This window comes from Lagopus leucura, unplaced genomic scaffold (assembly GCF_019238085.1).
Source record: "Lagopus leucura isolate 7727_CA_CO unplaced genomic scaffold, USGS_WTPT01 Super-Scaffold_100033, whole genome shotgun sequence".
Classification (NCBI taxonomy): Eukaryota; Metazoa; Chordata; class Aves; order Galliformes; family Phasianidae; genus Lagopus; species Lagopus leucura.
The window spans coordinates 6,623,975-6,642,281 of NW_024962282.1; the positions used below are offsets into that span (position 1 = coordinate 6,623,975).

The window sequence follows — 18,307 nt, forward strand, 5'->3', positions numbered from 1 at the left end:
TTTGTGTGCCTAAAAGCTTTTCAAATGGAGAAGACCAGCAGCCAAGAAAGGGCAGCAACAGGTATGGTAGTAATAACCTAGCTCTTCTTTAAGTGCTCTGATGAGTTGGAATCAAGCCCTCAAAAAAGGGCAATACAGAAATCTTAAGAAGGAACCAAGACTACTTGGTTCAACTGCTCAGAATTCCTGCTAAAAAGGTAGAAACAAGATGGAAAGACAAACAAAACACATTTAGTGGAATAGCCCAAATTAGTTGATCTTCTTCTCTTAAAGAAACTTGCAACCTAAGAAGAGACCTAGTGAACATAAGCATAACCTTTAGGACTATTCTCCCTTCTATCCCAATGAAGTTCAAAGCAAGTATTAAGCACAATTAGAAATTACAGCTTTTATATTCAGAACCATATATTTAAACATAATAGAGATAACATTGTTGCTGACACATCAAAACTACATCTCAGTAGATGTACAGTTTAAAAGCTCTCATCTAGAAGACCTAAATGCAAATGAAACAGTATACAACAAAATGGAACTCAGTTATTATTTCCAAACAATCTCCCTACTTCTGCAATTTCAGGATTCATCAGAAATATGACTAATACTTGAAAATTTCATTAACATCACCTGCTGCTCTCCAGCAGCAAGCATGGAACAAAGGATTACATTCTAGAGAAATAACAGTGGCTAAATTTTTCATGGGAACAGGGTACAGAAACTCAAAATTATTTCCATGCTACACACTTCCCTTTGCACCACTTTCATTATAAGTGTCCCTCAAGAGATGGAAAAAAAAAAAAGAAAAGGGAGCACGTTGGGGGCAATTTGTAGCCAACAGCCTTTGTTTCAGTTTAAACAAGACATCTCCTTTTTCTTGTCTAACAGATAAAAAGCAACCCACACACTGTAAATGTCAACTTACTTCACTGTCTCCAAAAGGAGTGAAAAAAAGGAAGAAAATTATCCCTGCTGAAATTATCCCTGCTGAAATTATCCCTCTGTTCATGCCCATAGTTTTCACAGCTTTCCTCTTCCCTGGCTCTTCTTCATCAGCCCTAGCATCTCCAGGGCTCAGGACACAGAGACACTCAGGATGCTGACAGCCTTGTAGAAGGGAAGGACCTTCCTGAAAATGGGGAACGCCATCAGGTGCTCTTACTGCATGCTATTCTTCCTCCTGTGTATGCTGAAATACCTTGCCTATTCCTGTTTGCTGTATTCTGTTCTGTCCCTAACTGAAAGAATCCCCTGTTTAAACCACCTGGGCAACACAAGAAAAGCTCAGCCCAAAATTGAGGCACAGCTCAAAATGAATCAGTTCTGGACAGCAATCCACAAACACTTAAATCCTGATCTTGAACTTTAAGGCTGCTGTTAGGTGCTTGAAGTTGCACTACAAACACATGCCAAAATGGGTAGGGGATTCTAACAATGATTAAGCTTTTCTCTCACTTCATTCATGAGGATGTCACACACTTATGTCTAAGCAGCAAAATGCATGGGTTTGTAAAACAATCTATCTCCATCCATCTCTAATAGCAAGCAAGAACAAACCTACAAGTCTGTGCTGTTCTCCTACTCATGAGCTGAAATGTATTTACTATGCAAATTATTTAATTGGGTATCGTATCTACCTGATCATGGTGAGACATGGTTTAATGGGCATGGTTAGATGGCTGGACGTAGTGGTGATGATCTTGAAAGTCTTTTTCAACCTTAATGATTCTATGATTCTGTAATCAGAGATCTTTTACAATTACAGCAAAAGAATTATATTTATGTCAGTATCAAAAAATAAGAATGAGATAATACCACAACGGGAGTACACAGGCATAAGAACACTTGGTAAAGCATTCATCAGCTCTCATGTGAGCCCATTCTAAAGGCACTACATATGTCGGACACTCAGAACAACCCTTACATGTTTCTGTATTCCAGAATGGTGCCTGCAAGGAAAACACAGCCAGAGATCAATCCTGCTGTGCACAAGCTGACTCATCCATGCTGCACTCATCAGATCTCAGCTCTCTTTCAGCCAGCTCTGCAGAGATGGCTCTTTTGGGACCAGCTGGGTTCCAAGAGCAAACAACCACAAAAGCAGCTTTGCACCAAATATAATGTTGAGAAGACCCAGGAGATCCATGCAAGGCTTCTCCTCTGCATTTGGGCAGATCCCAAGGTTAGCTCAGACAGTCCCAGACACTTACTGCTTTCCCTCTCATTCAGAAAGCACTTTCATGCTGCCAAAGCCTCGCAGTCACAAAGCATCCCAGGCTGCAGCCATTCATGCTCCAACCACTGCTGCCTCAGCCAGCTCTCAGCAGTGCCTTCTTGTTCATAGCATTTCTTTCTTCCCTTATTGCTTTAAAATGTCACTCATTACTGCAATAACCATAAGACAGAGGAAAAATAAGCTTCGCTACCAACAATTATTAGATTGAATGCAGAGCATGTTCTATCCTGCTTAACAAGCTTAAAGCCAACTAAGCAGGGAAAAAGCCCTCTCTGCAGCTGTTCTCCATAATTAACAGCAAGAAGCTGATGTGCAGAGGCCTACCTCTGTTTGCAAAAAGGTCCAACAGGACAAGAACTGTGCACCCTTTAACTAAAGCTGTTCAGGGAAGAGCAGGCTGTAATACAGGTACAGAGAACTCAGAGAACACACAGCAGTGTGCCCAGATCCCAAGGCCTGGCATTTTATATTAGAAACATGACTGAACATCCCATTACAGCTACAATACAATTCTGAATGACAGAGCTAAGCTACTGTATGGGAACTACTGAGTCACAGCCTGAATCTCTCTTTGATTGATCACCTGAGGCGAGCCATGAGTCAGCCAGAGGAGCACAGGTGAAGGCAATTCACCTGTGCTGCTGGAAGGGATGGAGCCTGGCTCCACCCCTCCTAGACCTATTTAAGAGCTGGCTACCAGTGGGGAAGGACCTTGTCTGGAGATCCCTCCTTCTGGTGTTTTGTGGTGAGCCCAGCATAAGGGTAAGCCCTCCATTTATTCTCTCTTGTTATCGTAGTCCACTTCGCCTAACTCTCTTGTTTATTTTGTGATTGTAACATCTTGATATCCATCAATTATACAGCTATCAATGTTATATCCTGAATTAGAACCCTGCTTTGAAAAATGTCAAAAATTCAGATACTAAAGTGACTTAGAAACTTCAAGACTCAACATAAAAGCCACAAGAAATAACACACAAAACCAGATTCTTTCAAGATGTTCGCCTAGCAGAAAACACCAAGCCCCATAACATGCTAGGAATTGGTTATGTTGTCTCTCCTTTGATTCATATCAAAGCTTTAATTGAGAACAGCATTCAATTATTAGGAGTTGAAAAGCATGATATTTCCAAGACGATAAATACTTTTATTTAGAGGTCAGCGATCCAACCTGTCCTCCAAATCAAGGATGCAAAGAATCTCTGAAGTTGGAAAAGACCTCCAAGATCAGAGTCCAACTGTCAAATTACTGTAATCTGAGAAGAGCATGGATGTTGATTGGCAGAGACACTCTTCATCCTGTTTACCCAACAGCTTCTAATAAAAACCATTCATTTTACTTTTGCTCTATTTTAAATGTCAGTCATGGATTCCCCTGGACCTGCTACAACAGCTCTGCATCCTCCTTGTGCTTGTGTACCTCAATGCTTCCCTACCTCCATATTGAAATCCTAGCAGCTGGAGCATTTACATGGATATTGCTTGGTTAAATTACAGATCATTTCATCTTTTCTCATGCAAAAAAGAAATCTACACATTGATATATAACAAAGAAAGCCATATGGTGCTACTACTGTTATCTCAACACACTTCAAAGCCAGAGTGCTCTGTGGTGTGACAAGCAGCACACATGATCAGACTATAGCCATTAGACACTTTCCAGAAGACTAAAAATCTTTTGAGAATAATGTTTCTCCTTCTTCCAGAATTAAGATGAATGGAAGAACACTGGCACAGCACTGAGCCCATGCTAACAGGCCTAACTGATTGAGGCAAATACATCACTCTTGACAAACGGCAAGCATCTCTGTGCAGAAAAGCATTACTGAAATATCAGTAACAGACTGAAATATCAATAATTAACCCAAGAGTGTTGGAGGAACACAAAGTAAAAATAATGCATATTTAATATGTAACTCTCAAGAATGTCCCCACAGCTGTGCAGCTGGCTGTGAGCTTTGCTTTTCAACGATACACATCTCACTCTACAGGGATCTGGAAAGGGACCAAATGAAACAGAGGACTTGTCAAATAAAAGCAAGCCTCACCATACTGAGGGTTCAAACTCAGGAACTAGCTCGCTGCAACTTATCTGCATCAAACATTTTTTGGCAGCCCCTCTACACACAGGATGTTCAAATATGCATTTTCCCAGGATCTGCACAATAACCAAGTGGTGTTGATGGAGTTTCTGTGCCAAAAGACACAGATGTGGAGCCCAAAAGCCAGCTGCTAAGTAAATCGTCCTCCACATTCTATTTTAGCATTCCCTGAAAAGCTTCTAAAGCAAATTTTCATTCATTTCACCTTTGTAAAATAAGTGCACTGAGCCTATAAGCAGTCCAAAGACAAGGCGGTTTTAGCCTGCTGAATTTACACTGGAGCTATACTTAATAGAGCTCATTGTATTAATTCACCTAAAACCCATTGTATTTCTTCAAGCCCAAATAGAAGAGCATCCTTCACTACCACCACCACCAGTCTGCCTTGCTGGGCACAGATGCACAGAAGCCTTCATGCTGCCAGAGAACTTCATCTCGTCAAAGAGAAATTCATAATTAAAGAGGCAAAAACAAAGCAAAACAAAGTTTATAACTGCAACAAAACCTGCTGTCTATCAAGACATTACTTATGACAGTTAGCCAAAGCTGGTAAAAGTGTCTTTTCAACAGGTAAAAATAGCATCAGTAGCACATTCCTTCTAAACGCAGATGAGCTTTCTGTTATTTTTTCCAAGTTTTTAAATGCAGGTCAGCTCACAGCAGTCCCCTTGCTTTTTAAAAACAAAATTCAGAGTTACATACCACTGATGACACTCAGCACTTTGATCCCACTTCTGAAAGGCAATCTGCAGCTCTTCTTTCCCTGCAAATAAGAAACTCAGTCATTTTTCAACTTCTTTCTTTAAAGTTGCTAAGGGTACAATAACAGAATGGCATGAAAAGTTATATATTTGTTAGTGTTATAATACTGGGCTCAAAAACATTCTGTTGTACCGGGTTTCAGTGACAAGATTCTGGTAGCAACAGGAGCTGTAGGAGGGGTGAGCAGAGCCCAGCAGCTGCCCCTTGTTAACTAAGAGCAAGATCCTAAAGGGACCCACCACCAGCCAGAATGCCTCTGAGAAATCACATTGAAAAAAGGGCAAAAACTGCTGTGTGGGAGCGACAAACTGGGAGAAACAGTAGCCCTGCATCAGCCAAGGTCAGTACAGAAGGAGGGCAGGAGGTACTCCTGAGCAGTAGTTCTGCATCTCATGGCAGAACAGGAGAAGAGAGTGAGGATGAAGGAGCAGGGGATGACAAGGTGTTCTGGACTGACTGCAAAACCCATTTGCTGTTCCCCTTCTCCGCTTTAAGGACATAGAAGGTGGATGGGGGAAAGGCAATTTTAATTTGCTTGGAGTTCTCGCTGGTCTTTGTGATCTCCCTGTCCTTAACTCACAGGATTTTTTGTCATCCTACTTTTTCCCTCTTTTCTTGAGGAGGAAGAGCCAGAGAGTGACACAGCAGAGCTGAGCTCCCAGTGTGAAACCATATCCCCACAAAACGTCACACTCTCACAGCAATACTGAGCATCCAAAACCTCTTAAAGAGCTCATGCAAATTTTAAGTAGCAAATTATGTTAACCTGTCAATATGGTTTCACCATGTTTGAAAGTACATTCACATGTAATGAAAATATCTTCCTCAACGTGATGAGAAAACAGGAGTTTGCAGGAGTTTGCAATGGTTTTAATCTGATTCATTTCACAGCTTTTGATCTAGTTTGCCACACTTGCCCCCTTCCTTCAAGAGCTTGCAGTCTCAAAAAAAAAGTGGGAACTAAGCACCTATAAACAGCAAAGAAAGTATCAGAACAGAAGTTAAAATTTCACATTGCAAAAGGCTACAATGATCTCCAAAAAAACAATTATATTGTTACAGCATTAAACAATTCTATTTAGTTAGCTGTACACTAGATAGAGATTATTTTATCTTTTCTTGCACACCTTTAACATAAAAAGATTATTTTTTGCTTTTGCTGACCCATCTACAATCTTGAACACAAATTACAGTTGAAATAGAGGAGAATGAAGAAATAAAATTGAATGGACTTCAATAAGAAATACACATTTTAAACTTTGTTTTTGTTATACTTGCTAGTGTCAACAACAAAAAATTAAACGGATTACAGCATAAACTTACTTAACTTACTATCAGACAGGATATATATGAAATAGGCTTGGCAAACGAACTTTTACATAAGCCCTTGGTCTACTTACACTGCCTTTAACAAAGCAACATTTTAACACAGGTTTGAATTGCACCTTTCCTTCCCTTTGAGCACGCAATTCCTTACCATCAGATGCATACGATTTCTTCTCATCTGTGTCTTCTGTGATATCATACATGTCACTATATGCTCGGGCTAGGCGCCAAAGAAAGTCTCCCTGGTCTGCATACTGCAGTAAAAACATAAATAAGATGCATCAGCCACATAAACTATCCATTCTGCCACTGACAAAGAGTATGAGAAGGAAAAAAAAACAAAAAAAAAATCAAATGAGGATACATACTGGCAGTTGTAGGGACATTTTTTTGAAACTTTAGAAGTCCTCAATATGAGAATTGAAGCAGAGCCAAAAAAGAGCAAACAGTAGCCAAATTAATAATTAAGGAACAGGTCTAATCACTGCTGCCTTCCAGCAGACTGCTCCTTCACTCTGAAGGCCATATTGGGGCCATTCTTTTTTAAGCAGTGTCCACTAATCTCAAAACACTGGAAAAAAGAAACAACCTCAGATTAAAAGTACTGTTTCCATGTGTCAGCCAGCATTCAAATATTCAGTTCTTGGATCATTCTCGAACCAGATGCTGTACTATAGGTACACCACGATTTTGGAGTAGCTGTGTTCTGACAAATGCTAGTTTACTTGAAAAACAAGAACAACAACAAAACCCCTTAGAAACACAGCCACCCAACAGTCTGATTTATGTTACAACAGCACTGTAAATACAGAAAGCATATAAAATAATGTGAGAAGCTGATGGGCTGCCATTTACTTCTGATGGGAAGGAAAGAAGAATTTCCTTGGAATAAGAACTCACCACAAACCATTTTTTTAATACCTTCCCCCTGTTATATACAGAAATAATAGAAGTTTTGCTTAAAAGGCTGGTAACCTGACAAGCTGCCTTCACTGGCTTAAGAAAGCACCAACAGAGGATGACAGTTCCAGACACAGGCATGCCTGAACCAGCTGCAGTCACATTCAGTCACATTTCAGTGCAGGGTACATCACCACGTTAGCTTTAAGGTGACAAAAACATGATGCTGTCAATGCTCTCTAGAAGTTTACTGAGCTTACGACATACTGTTGTTTCACACATGCACAACATATTGTCTAAGGGAAAGAGATGACATGAGGAGACGTGGAACTCCAGGTCAGGCAACTGGAACTGTTTGCTGCTGCAGCCTGAGCAGTTTTGGTCTTCAGCCTGTTTCAAGCTGCTCCTGAGAAAGGCGGCAACTGGAAACTGGCCCAGCCGTTGTGTAGAACTGGACCCCGCTAAGAAATGCTATTTCCTCTTTCCCAGCTATGTAGCTAAGTCACAAATCACTGCTGGAAAATACCAAAAGGCAACTTTTACCACCAGTTTATTATTCAGCAGCAGCTGGAATCCCTCTCTCTTCTCCTGCTCATCACCACTGTGCAAGTGATCTGCCTGCTGCAGTAGCTGGCTCAGTCCTTCATCCTGCAAGGAATCAAGGACTAAATGCGTTTCATCCTCGTTGATGAGATCCAGGGAATCCCGTCTTGCTGTTCTCACTGTTTCACAGCTCAGTTCGTCCTCCCCTTCTTCACTCTCCTTCTCAGACTCTCGGTCATAATCAGACTCAGCATTGGCTGTGGTGTACCTTTCAGAAAAAAAAAAAACAAACACCAACACATTGTAAAATTAGTCAGTGGAGATGCTATGCTGGGACGCAGATGGCACACAAAAAAACCCCTTCTAATAGAGCAATATATCTTAGTTTAGCCCAGAGAGTACTGTGCAATTCAAGTCTCCCAAATGACACCATTTGTTATTTCTCACGTAACGCAACCATAAAGAGCTGAAGAAAGACAGAAAGAAAGCCCCCCAAATTTACGCACAGCTCAGTCACAAGTGCCCACATAATATCTGTATGATTTTATCTTCGGTCTCTTAATATAAAATTAAACAAACTAGAACCAGAACTATTCAGTTCAGTGTATGAATTATGAAAGCGAACTTCAACAAAAGATACAGCACACTCATCCATGTAGAAAATATAATTTGAGGCTTTTTGCCTGCTTCAAGGAGTTTCAAATGCAACGGCTGTTTTGGCAATATTTAGTAGCTCCACCACCTTGTCTGAATGCTAAATACAAAGCAGCTTGTTCACACTGACATGTGAAACATTGCAAAACAGGAGGGGAGAGACCCGAACTATTTCACTTGAGAAGTCAAGCAAGGAGATGGCAGATGAGCCACAGAAAGGCACCCTGTGAGCAATGATTAGCTGCTAACTTAATCAAACAACATACCATAAAGCTTAAAGCGGAGATTCTGAAAATGGCCAAAACTGAGCTCCTCCAAATACACATGGGCACATTTAAAACAGCATTACATATTGACTGATATCGCTGCAGGAAGATGCATGCTTATATAACTAAGCGCTCAAACAATTTAATAGATTAAGAAGTTTCTTTAAAATTATTTCTCCTCCCTTCACATTTATTTGAGTATTTGGTCAAAGAATAAGCCCAAGTTACCCAGGGATTTCAGAAATTTGCACTTCCACATTCAGATAGAAGGCTCTCCTCAGAAGGAGAATACTTCAAATCCCATAAATATTTAATTCTAGATGTTTGCAGTTGTTAACCAAATGAACGGTGACCAAACCACGTACCGAAAACTTTGTTTAGGATTAAAAGCCACCAAGCCTGGGGGTAATGAGTAACTACAGCTCAAGTAACTCAAGACAGAGCCCTGTGCTCTGTGTGTGAAGCTGCCCTTGTCTGCAGACAGAGATATGTGAGCAGGGTCTGCCTCTGAAGAAAGCAGTGACACCCATTTAGCCACACACAGATAGCAAAACGCATTTGGCTATCAAAACTTCAAGTTTCCAAGAACCATCCCTTTTGCTCAAGCATTTCCCTCTCTGGTAGAGAGTAAATAAAAACCCTCATCCATAAATTTTAAGAAGTACAGTTTTGTAGTGAAAAATTAAGATGAAAAATAAAGTAACAATCAGCCTTATCACTGCAAAGCTGAACACAAGACAACAAGCTTAAGACTAAGTAGGCAGCAATGAATTTAATGGATGCTGTAGCAACCACGTAGGCGACACTGGTGCGGGTCTATTTCAAACTGAGTTAAAAGCTTGATTTCTTGGTATTTTCTTAGTAATGCTGCTATCAGTTCCCCAGACTACTTCATTTTCAGCACTTAACAAAAACTCCTGCAATTCTCTTTGCTGCTTACATTTAGCCTGATTCATTATTTCCCATCCTGTCCTGTGGGCTCTGCAGCAGGGATGGTGTTTCACTACAGCATTTTCCTGGTGGCTGCAGAGATTTCAGTACTGCAGCTTACTTACTTCATTTCCCATGCTGAAATACAATATGGTCTTTAAAAACAAGCAACAATAGACCTTTTTTTCTCCAACACAAAAACGTGTTTTTTCTCCAGGACAGCACATACAAGATGCTGCTAGCTTACAAGAGAGGCAATGCTTTATAACCTCATAAACTCAGAGTTTTTAGGAAAATTACAGGATTTAGATGTTATCCAACTGTTTTCCTGAAATTTACAGTGAAGGAAAGTACTTAAATGGCTTTTGTATATTGAGGCCTCTGGCTGGCACACATCCTGATGGAAAATGAAAACGTATTGTCTGGAACTGAAAAGAACGTGGAAGAAAGCAAAGCAGTCCAAAAGACCAAAGCCTTGCCAAAACAATAGACAGAAATTAAGTTCTGCAGCAGCCCAAGATCCTCAGGCTCATGACAACTTGTAATGATTTTTGCCAATCATGTATGAAATCAGAGAAGATGCTTATGTTCACGTGGTTTAAAAAATAAAGCTGAAACATAACTTCTCCCCCTTACCCCCCCCAAACTTCATTAAAAGAATGTAACTGTCAGAAATAAATACGTGGCTGAAATGTATCTGCTGAGGGTAGTCTTATTCTTCTTCCTAGTGGCTGCTAAAAAGCTTAGTTTGTTTTCCAAAAAGTGAAAAGTTCAAGTTGTATCCACAGAAGACAACACTGCTAACATTATACCTATTCATACATGACAAACTGGATCAGAGTGACACGATACACTACTCAAACTTTTTAAATCAAATCAGATGAGACCTTACCCACCAATTCTTCATACCAAACACTAAACCTACTTACATATTTTAAGCAACAAGTGAAAACTCCCCCTAACGTCACATAGCAACATCACAGCAATGACCCCATATAGCCATAACCATATATGAGGTTCTACAAGAAAACACATCCCCTGCTCCACACTTCACTTAAGGTCCTCCAAGGTGAAAGCCCAAGCAAACCTCAGGATCCTCCTTGGCCCTTAGCATAATTTATACATTTCTAATGGTCAGGTGCCACTCAGGACAGGTTTTTGTTGAAAAACACTCTCCTATTTAGCGTGCCTTACAAAATACACGTTGGAAACCTGATGACTGAACACATATATTACTAACCAGCTAGCACAGGCCCTGTCAATTTAAAATTAGCTATGTAGCCTTCTTAAATGTCACACTGCCATGAATCACTCACTCCAAATTCTGCTTTTTTTATGAACACTCAGCACTCGCTTCAGATGAATGAAGCACATCTATAACCTAAAGGAGACCTCATCAGCTCTTTCTTGCTTCTAAAATTGCACTGACTGAGACAGTAACGCAGTATTTTAATGGAAGCAACAAAGCCCGTTTTCCCTCAGATCTGTGTCCTTTATTCTAGGAGGCTGCTACAGCAATGGCAGCTTTGTGCTCTGATTACAAACGTGCTACGAAGTGTCACTCTCTAATGCTCACTGCTTCTTTGACTGCTACCAAACAGCACTGCACACCCAAATTCTGACTTTCTCTCTGTGCTGTAATAAAACTCTGTCTTTATTTTATGTTTCATACCTTTGGGAAAATGGTTAGTGCCAGCACTGCATGTTTTACAAAACGTTTACACATCTGAAAAGCTATGAAATTCATCTGATTAAGGCATAGAAGCATTTAATCAGAAAGAATGAAATATGTACGGAGCAGATCTCTGTTTGCACTTAGATTGGATTTTTTTGTGTGTTTTCATCCGTATTTAAAGAACCTAAGCAACATAAGTGATCACTGTGCCATATTGAAAAAAGTTTAGCAGAAATACTCTACGCAAAGGACACTGTAATTAACATGAATATATTTTAGCTTTCTCAAGTTTTCTAGACCCTTTATAATGTATTTTTTATTGTATGGAAATTTAACTCCATACAATTAAAAAAAAAAAGAGCAAAAGCTCCTTATCACCCATAATACACCAATGACGGACTGATGCTCCCAACCCTCATATTTTGTATTAAACCTTCAGAGGTTTTGCACCTGTGTGTGTGTTTGTTTTGATCTGTACAGTTGTTCAGATACTCAGGGAACTTTATCAGGTTTCAGCAAGCACCTTTAGGATGTAATCCAAACATATATATACATATATATATATAAAGAGAGAGAGAGAGATCTATATTCCAAAGGTACAATTCAGGCCAACTGGAAGGAAAAAACAAACAAACAAAACCCACCTTCACATTATAAACTGCTCAGAAACAAGCTTTTGGACACCAAAACCTACAAAAGCTGCCATCAACATGGTGTTTGCCTTACCCGCCTTCACTTTCTCCATCATCTGTGTTGGTTGCTCCCGAGTTAGCAGTGAAATAAATTGAACTGGACCCTGTGGAATCACTTCTTTCTCTATGGAACGGGAACCGCCTTCGGCGTGCTACTCTCTGTGTTTCTTCCAGATGGGACCTGTAAGAAAGGCAAAAAGAAGAACAAATGAGCACTTGACATTGTGCTACTCCGCCTCCTGCTCTCCAGCAATTTCTCTCCAATTTGCTCTAGCCCCAAAGAATTCACAAAGTGGTTTGCTCTTGCTTATACAAACATCTCATTACCATACAGCAAAGACTGTATTCTACAGTTAAAGCAAGTCTGACCACTGAAATCCACACAGTAAAGGATAATTTTATCATATGCTTTCCTCAGTGAACAAAGGAATTCTGAAACACGTTGCAGAATCACAGAATCATTACGGTTGGAAAAGACCACTAAGATCATCAAGTCCAACCAAGGACCCAACTCCACTATACCACTCAGTGCCACATCTCTACTTTTCTTGAAAATCCCCCAGAGTGACGCCATCACTTCTCTAGGCAGCCTGTTCTAATGCCCAACCACTTTTTCTGAGATTTTTCCTAACAGCCAACCTGAACTTCCCTTGGCATAACTCAAGGCCATCATCTCTTGTCCTGTTGCTGATACCCAGGAGAAGAAGCCAACCTCCACCTTGCCACAACCTCTACAACAGGAAGTTGTAGAAAGCTATGAGGTCTCCCCTGAGCCTCCTCGTCTCCAGGCCAAACAATCCCAGTTCCCTCAGCTGCTCCCCATCAGACTTGTGCTCCAGTCCCCTCACGGCTCTGTTGCCCATCTTTGGATATGATCCAAGTCTTCCTCGCATTGAGGGACCCAAAACTGAACACAGTATTCAAGATGCAGCCTCACCAGAGCTGACTGCAGAAGGACCATCACCTCCTGCTCATGCTGGCTGCACTATTTCTGATACAAGCCAGGATGCCACTGGCCTTCTTAGCTACCCAGGTACACTACTAGTCAGCCAGCTGCTGACTAATGCCCTCAGATCCTTCTCCTCCATGCAGTTTTGTCAGCAACTCTGTCTGTCCCAAGCCTGTAGTGATGTATGAGGTTGCTGTGACCAAAGTGCAGGACCTAGCACTTGGTCTTATTTCAACATAATCTCACTGCCAAGATATAACGGCAGCAGAAACTAAAGAGACATTTTTTTCCACTTTTTCCATTTAACAGACACCCAACTGTTCAAGATGTTTCCCTGTGCTGTAGAACACAAAACACAGCAGAGCAGACAAAAGATGACAAAACAAGAAGGGCAGACGCTAACCTGACTTCACCCACAATATCTGCAGCAAGGTTCTGCAGGCTGTTTCGTAGTTCCTCTACTTCCCTCCTCAGCTCCAAGATGTTTGTCAGCACAAAATCCAGGCGGTCCAGCACATCCACCTGCTCACCATGTGTTAACAGAGGTGTATACACAGCACAATCTCCTGCCCCTAAAGGAACTGGCTTTCTGGTTAGACCTTTGAGAAAACAAGACAGAAAAAAAGGTTATCAGATGAAAATCATACAATCACAAGGTTGGAAAGGACCTACAAACAAGATCATCTAGTCCAACTGTCCTCCCATTACTACTGCCACCACAAGCCACTAAACCATATCTCATAGCTCCTCATCCAGACGCCTCTTGAACACTGCCAGGGAAGGTGACTGCACCGCCTCCCTGGGCAGCCATTCCAGTGCCTGACCACTCTCTGAAAGAAAAACTTCTTCATGATGTCTATTCCAAACCTCCTCTGGTACAGCTTGTGGCCATTTCCTCGGGTCCTGTTTGTTGCCTGGGAGAAGAGGTCAAACCCCTCCTCATCACAACCTCCCTTCAGGAAGTTGTAGAGTGCAGTGAGGTCTCCCCTGAGACCTCCTCTCTCCAGACTGAACAATCCCAGCTCCCTCAGCCGCTCCTCATAAGACTTGTGCTCCAGACCCCTCACCAGATTTGTTGCCCTTCTCTGGACATGCTCCAGGGTCTCAATGTCTGTCTTGTAGAAAGGGACCCAAAACTGAACACAATACTCAAGGTGTGGCCTCACCAGTGCTGAGTACAGGGAAATGGGAAAGGGTTTCTCACAGGAAATGTCAGTTCAATTTTGTCTTCAGAAAACAGAGGGTATAAAGTTTAATCTTGAGTACTGCCCCCTGACCTGGCCTGGTGCTTTTGGTTCCTGCACTGGTTTACCACTCCATCCTGACATCAGCATGCAGTCACACTAAACACTTCCACAATGCTAACAGAGTGAATAGAGTTCACTCCTAGAAACATTCAAGGTCAGGCTAGACAGGGCCCTGAGCACCCTGATCGAGCTGAAGGCGCCCCTGTTCATTGCAGGACAGTTGGATTAAATGATCTTTAAAGGTTCTTTCCAACTCAAGTGATTCCATGATTCTATGAGTTCTTTCAGTGACACTTCTGCAGGCATCCCCTTGTGAAACACTTAAAAAAACTACAAAATCCATATTGAATATCACAAAGACCATGGCAGTTGAGCAAATTGCTTCTTTTTAAGAACACCTTACTGCAAAATAAGTTCCGTTTCTATTCTACATACATCTGTTTTAAGAGATACTGGACTTTAAGAATCATAGAATCATAGAATCACAAGGTTGGAAACAAACTACACGACCATCTAGTCCAACCGTCTCTTCATCACCATTGCCACCACTAGCACTAAACCATATCTCACAGCTCCTCATCCAGACACCTCTTGAACACTGCCAGGGATGGCGATTCCACCGCCTCCCTGGGCAGGCCATTCCAGTGCCTGACCACCCTCTGAGAGAAAAAGTTTTTCTTATGTCTAATCTAAACCTCCTCTGATACAACTTGTGGCCATTACCCCGTGTCCTGCTCGTTGCCTGGAAGAAGAGGCCAAATCCCTCTTCACCACAACCTCCCTTCAGGAGGTCGTAGAGTGCAGTGAGGTCTCCCCCGAGCCTCCTCTTCTCCAGACTGAACAATCCCAGCTCCCTCAGCCGCTCCTCATAAGACTTGTGCTCCAGACCCCTCACCAGTTTCGTTGCCCTTCTCTGGACACGCTCCAGGGTCTCAACGTCTGTCTTGTAGAGAGGGGCCCAAAACTGAACACAGTACTCGAGATGCGGCCTCACCAGTGCTGAGTACAGGGGGATGATCACCTCCCTGCTCCTGCTGGCCACACTATTTCTAATGCAGGCCAGGATGCCGTTGGCCCTCTTGGCCACCTGGGCACACTGTCGGCTCATGTTCAGCTGAGCATCAACCAACACCCCCAGGTCCTTCTCTTCTCCACAATCATCCAGCCACTCATCCCCAAGCCTATAACGCTGCATGGGGTTGTTGTGGCCAAAGTGCAGGACCCGACACTTGGCCTTGTTGAACCTCATCCCATTCACCTCAGCCCAGCGGTCCAGCCTGTCTAAATCCCTCTGAAGGGCTGCCCTACCCTCAGGCAGATCGACACCACTTCCCAGGTTGGTGTCATGTCCCAGCAGTAGAGTCATGAAAAGATGTAATTTCCCTGGGCTTGAGCGTGGTTTAATGGGCACGGTGGTGACGGACTGATTGGTTGGACTAGATGACCTACAGTTCTTTTTCAACCCTAATGATTCTATAATTCCTTCTAGGGGCATGGTGGCGATGGGCTGACAGTTGCACCTGATGATCTGAGAGAGTGGGTACAAGCAGGTGTTTCACTTTGTTGACATGCAGAATTCAGGAGCCTAGACTAAATAAAGTAAATAAACAGAAGTTGCTCATAGGAGAGCACTTTGCCTTGAATGTCTCATATCTTAAAGCCTTGTCACTGTTTCCAAGGTTTTTGTGAAGAGCGTTTGAACCCGTTCATGCTACAAAAGCATCTTTTCGATATCGCGGTGGCTTATCGCTTTCCTGCCATACTGCACGTGGCATGAGGTACCCAACAACTCTGGCGTCCTCCACTGACAGGAGAGCAGGTGCACCCAGACGGCCTTGACAGAAAGCCTCAACTGGTGAACGGCTGCCGGTACCTCTGGGAAGGAATCAGAGGGTCCTCCCTGCGGTCCTACCCCGGCCCCGGGCCTTACCCTGGCTCCAACTCCCCACGACCTCCGCGCCGCCGTCCCCGAGTCCCGCCGTGCCTCCGGGCCGCCTCCGGGCCACCTCCCGGCCGCTGCCGCCGCCCCGCCGCCAGCCGCGCCGCCGCCGCCGCAATGCCCACAGCAGGCTGAGGCCCAGGCCCGCGGCCGCCGCCGCGCCCAACGCCAGCCCCAGCGCCAGGCGGCTGGGCCCGGAGCGCGCCATGCAGCTCCGAGAACCGCGAGCGGCGCGGGGATGACGTCACTGAGGTGGTCACGTGGCGCACTTACATCACTTAGCGACGGAGAACCGGGAGCCGCGGTGGCGGGGCGGTGCTATGGCTACTCGTGCACTCCAGCTGTAACTCTACATGTATCTTCCCTGGCACCTATTCCTGTATCTACACCTGCACTTCTGCCTACGCGTAAAGCTGTACCCACATCTGTACCCACACGTGTATCTGGATCTGCACCTGTACAACGCAACCCCAGTTCCTCCAGCTACTTCACAGCTACTTCACCTCCAACACAATCCCTGCAGCCGCAGCTCGCACCCAACAAATCCTGGTGCCACCAACCTGCCCGACCCTTTCCAATTGATGCAGACATTTCAGGTGACAAGCACAGCAACACTTCTCTGGCTGTGGGCATAGAGGCAGGAAGCTGAATTTCTTTGCCTGGTTATTGGGTACAACCCAAGGCAGCACAAATCTGTGGTTCTGCAGATATTAAAGATGGTATCAGAGAAACATCATTCTGCAGCTGTATTATGCCTGCCTGTCTTGCATTGAACCTTAACGAAAGTAATAAAAACAAGCTTTTTGAAGGAAATAATTCCCAGAAATAATAGTTTCTGCTTGAGCTGCTTTGCTCTTTCCCTTTAACCCCTGTAATGCAGCAGATAACAACCGTATGTTGGTGGAGAATTGTAAAGATGTGAAATCTCCATTGGATCTCATTTTCTCCTTGGTTTTCATAAGCCCCTCTGGGTTTATCACCACAACAGCTCCAGCTGCTCACGTAGTAGTATCTCTTGGTCTGCCAGCCCTTGCAAACAAGCCCCTGAACTGCACCACAGTTTTGTTATTGTCATTACAACCTTTAGAAATAAAGAGATTGCTGTAATAATGCCCTCTGCATCTTCAGCACAAATCTTTTTGCTGGGGTTGGAGGGAGGGGATGAATTATAGATCACTGGTGAAACCACACTGTTAGTTATGGAATATGATAGGGCTCTGGATAAAATGAACAACATCTGTAGCAGGATCAAAAACAGCAGATTGCAAGGATCCAATGCTGTGGAGGAATGACTTCTTTAGTAATTAGGGACACTACTAAAAAGAAATGTAGTCACTTTTGTATGCATCAATATTTGCATTAAGCACAATGTTCTTGGAATATCAAACCTTTTAGTGCAGCACAGGCTCTCATCCTCCCTGCAGAGGTGCTTGAAGATGACTTAGTCCACGAGCCAGAGAGCTCTGGGGTTCGGAACATGCCCTGAAGTATGGCACAGGGCTCTGGGAGAGCGACAGAGGCATGTACATTTCTCAACTCTCACACTTTTCTGGTCGGCTTTGAGGAGCAAAGGACAAAAGTAGCAAAAAACAGCACTGAGGAAAGATGGTGAGTACCATGGTGGGAGTAGATGATGGTTATTTCACAGAGCAGACCATTCATAGGTCTTGTTGCGAGAATCATAGAATCACAGAATCACTCACATTGGAAAAGACCTTAAAGATCATCGAGTCCAAAAACTGCTCACTCTTGGGTTGTGATTGCAGTATGTTAGGTGGAAATGGGCTCTGTGTAAGACAAGGGAGATATTAATGATAACGTGAATGGTGGAATCATCATCTCAAGGTTTGGGGTTTGAATTTTCCCATTCCACAGTCAGTGAGCGAACTGTGGGTGAAACGGTTCCCTGTCTGGTTACATACACCAGGATTACAACTAGAAATGCCTTTTCCCAGAACAGCTGAAGGGAAAGTAGCAACAACTTCAACGACTTGCACAGTGTATTATTTTCCAGCTAGAAGATCGATTAAACACATTCTGTTACTCCAACCCAAGGGTGGGGATTCTCAGCAGCAACCTACAGGGTGAGCAA

The 18,307-nt window shown here is 43.1% G+C and overlaps 1 protein-coding gene across 1 annotated transcript in view; it reads right to left on the minus strand.

Moving 5' to 3' along the window:
• RMDN3 (regulator of microtubule dynamics 3) overlaps nt 1–16,423 on the minus strand; it is a 32,777-nt gene extending 16,354 nt beyond the window's left edge. The window contains exons 1-6 of the mRNA XM_042881898.1: nt 16,207–16,423; nt 13,433–13,628; nt 12,115–12,261; nt 7,864–8,131; nt 6,572–6,674; nt 5,035–5,095 (exon numbers count right to left, since the gene is read on the minus strand). Coding sequence (XP_042737832.1) covers nt 5,035–5,095; nt 6,572–6,674; nt 7,864–8,131; nt 12,115–12,261; nt 13,433–13,628; nt 16,207–16,423 — 992 coding nt within the window. The remainder of the gene's footprint in view (nt 1–5,034; nt 5,096–6,571; nt 6,675–7,863; nt 8,132–12,114; nt 12,262–13,432; nt 13,629–16,206) is intronic.
• Between the last annotated feature and the right edge of the window lie 1,884 nt (nt 16,424–18,307).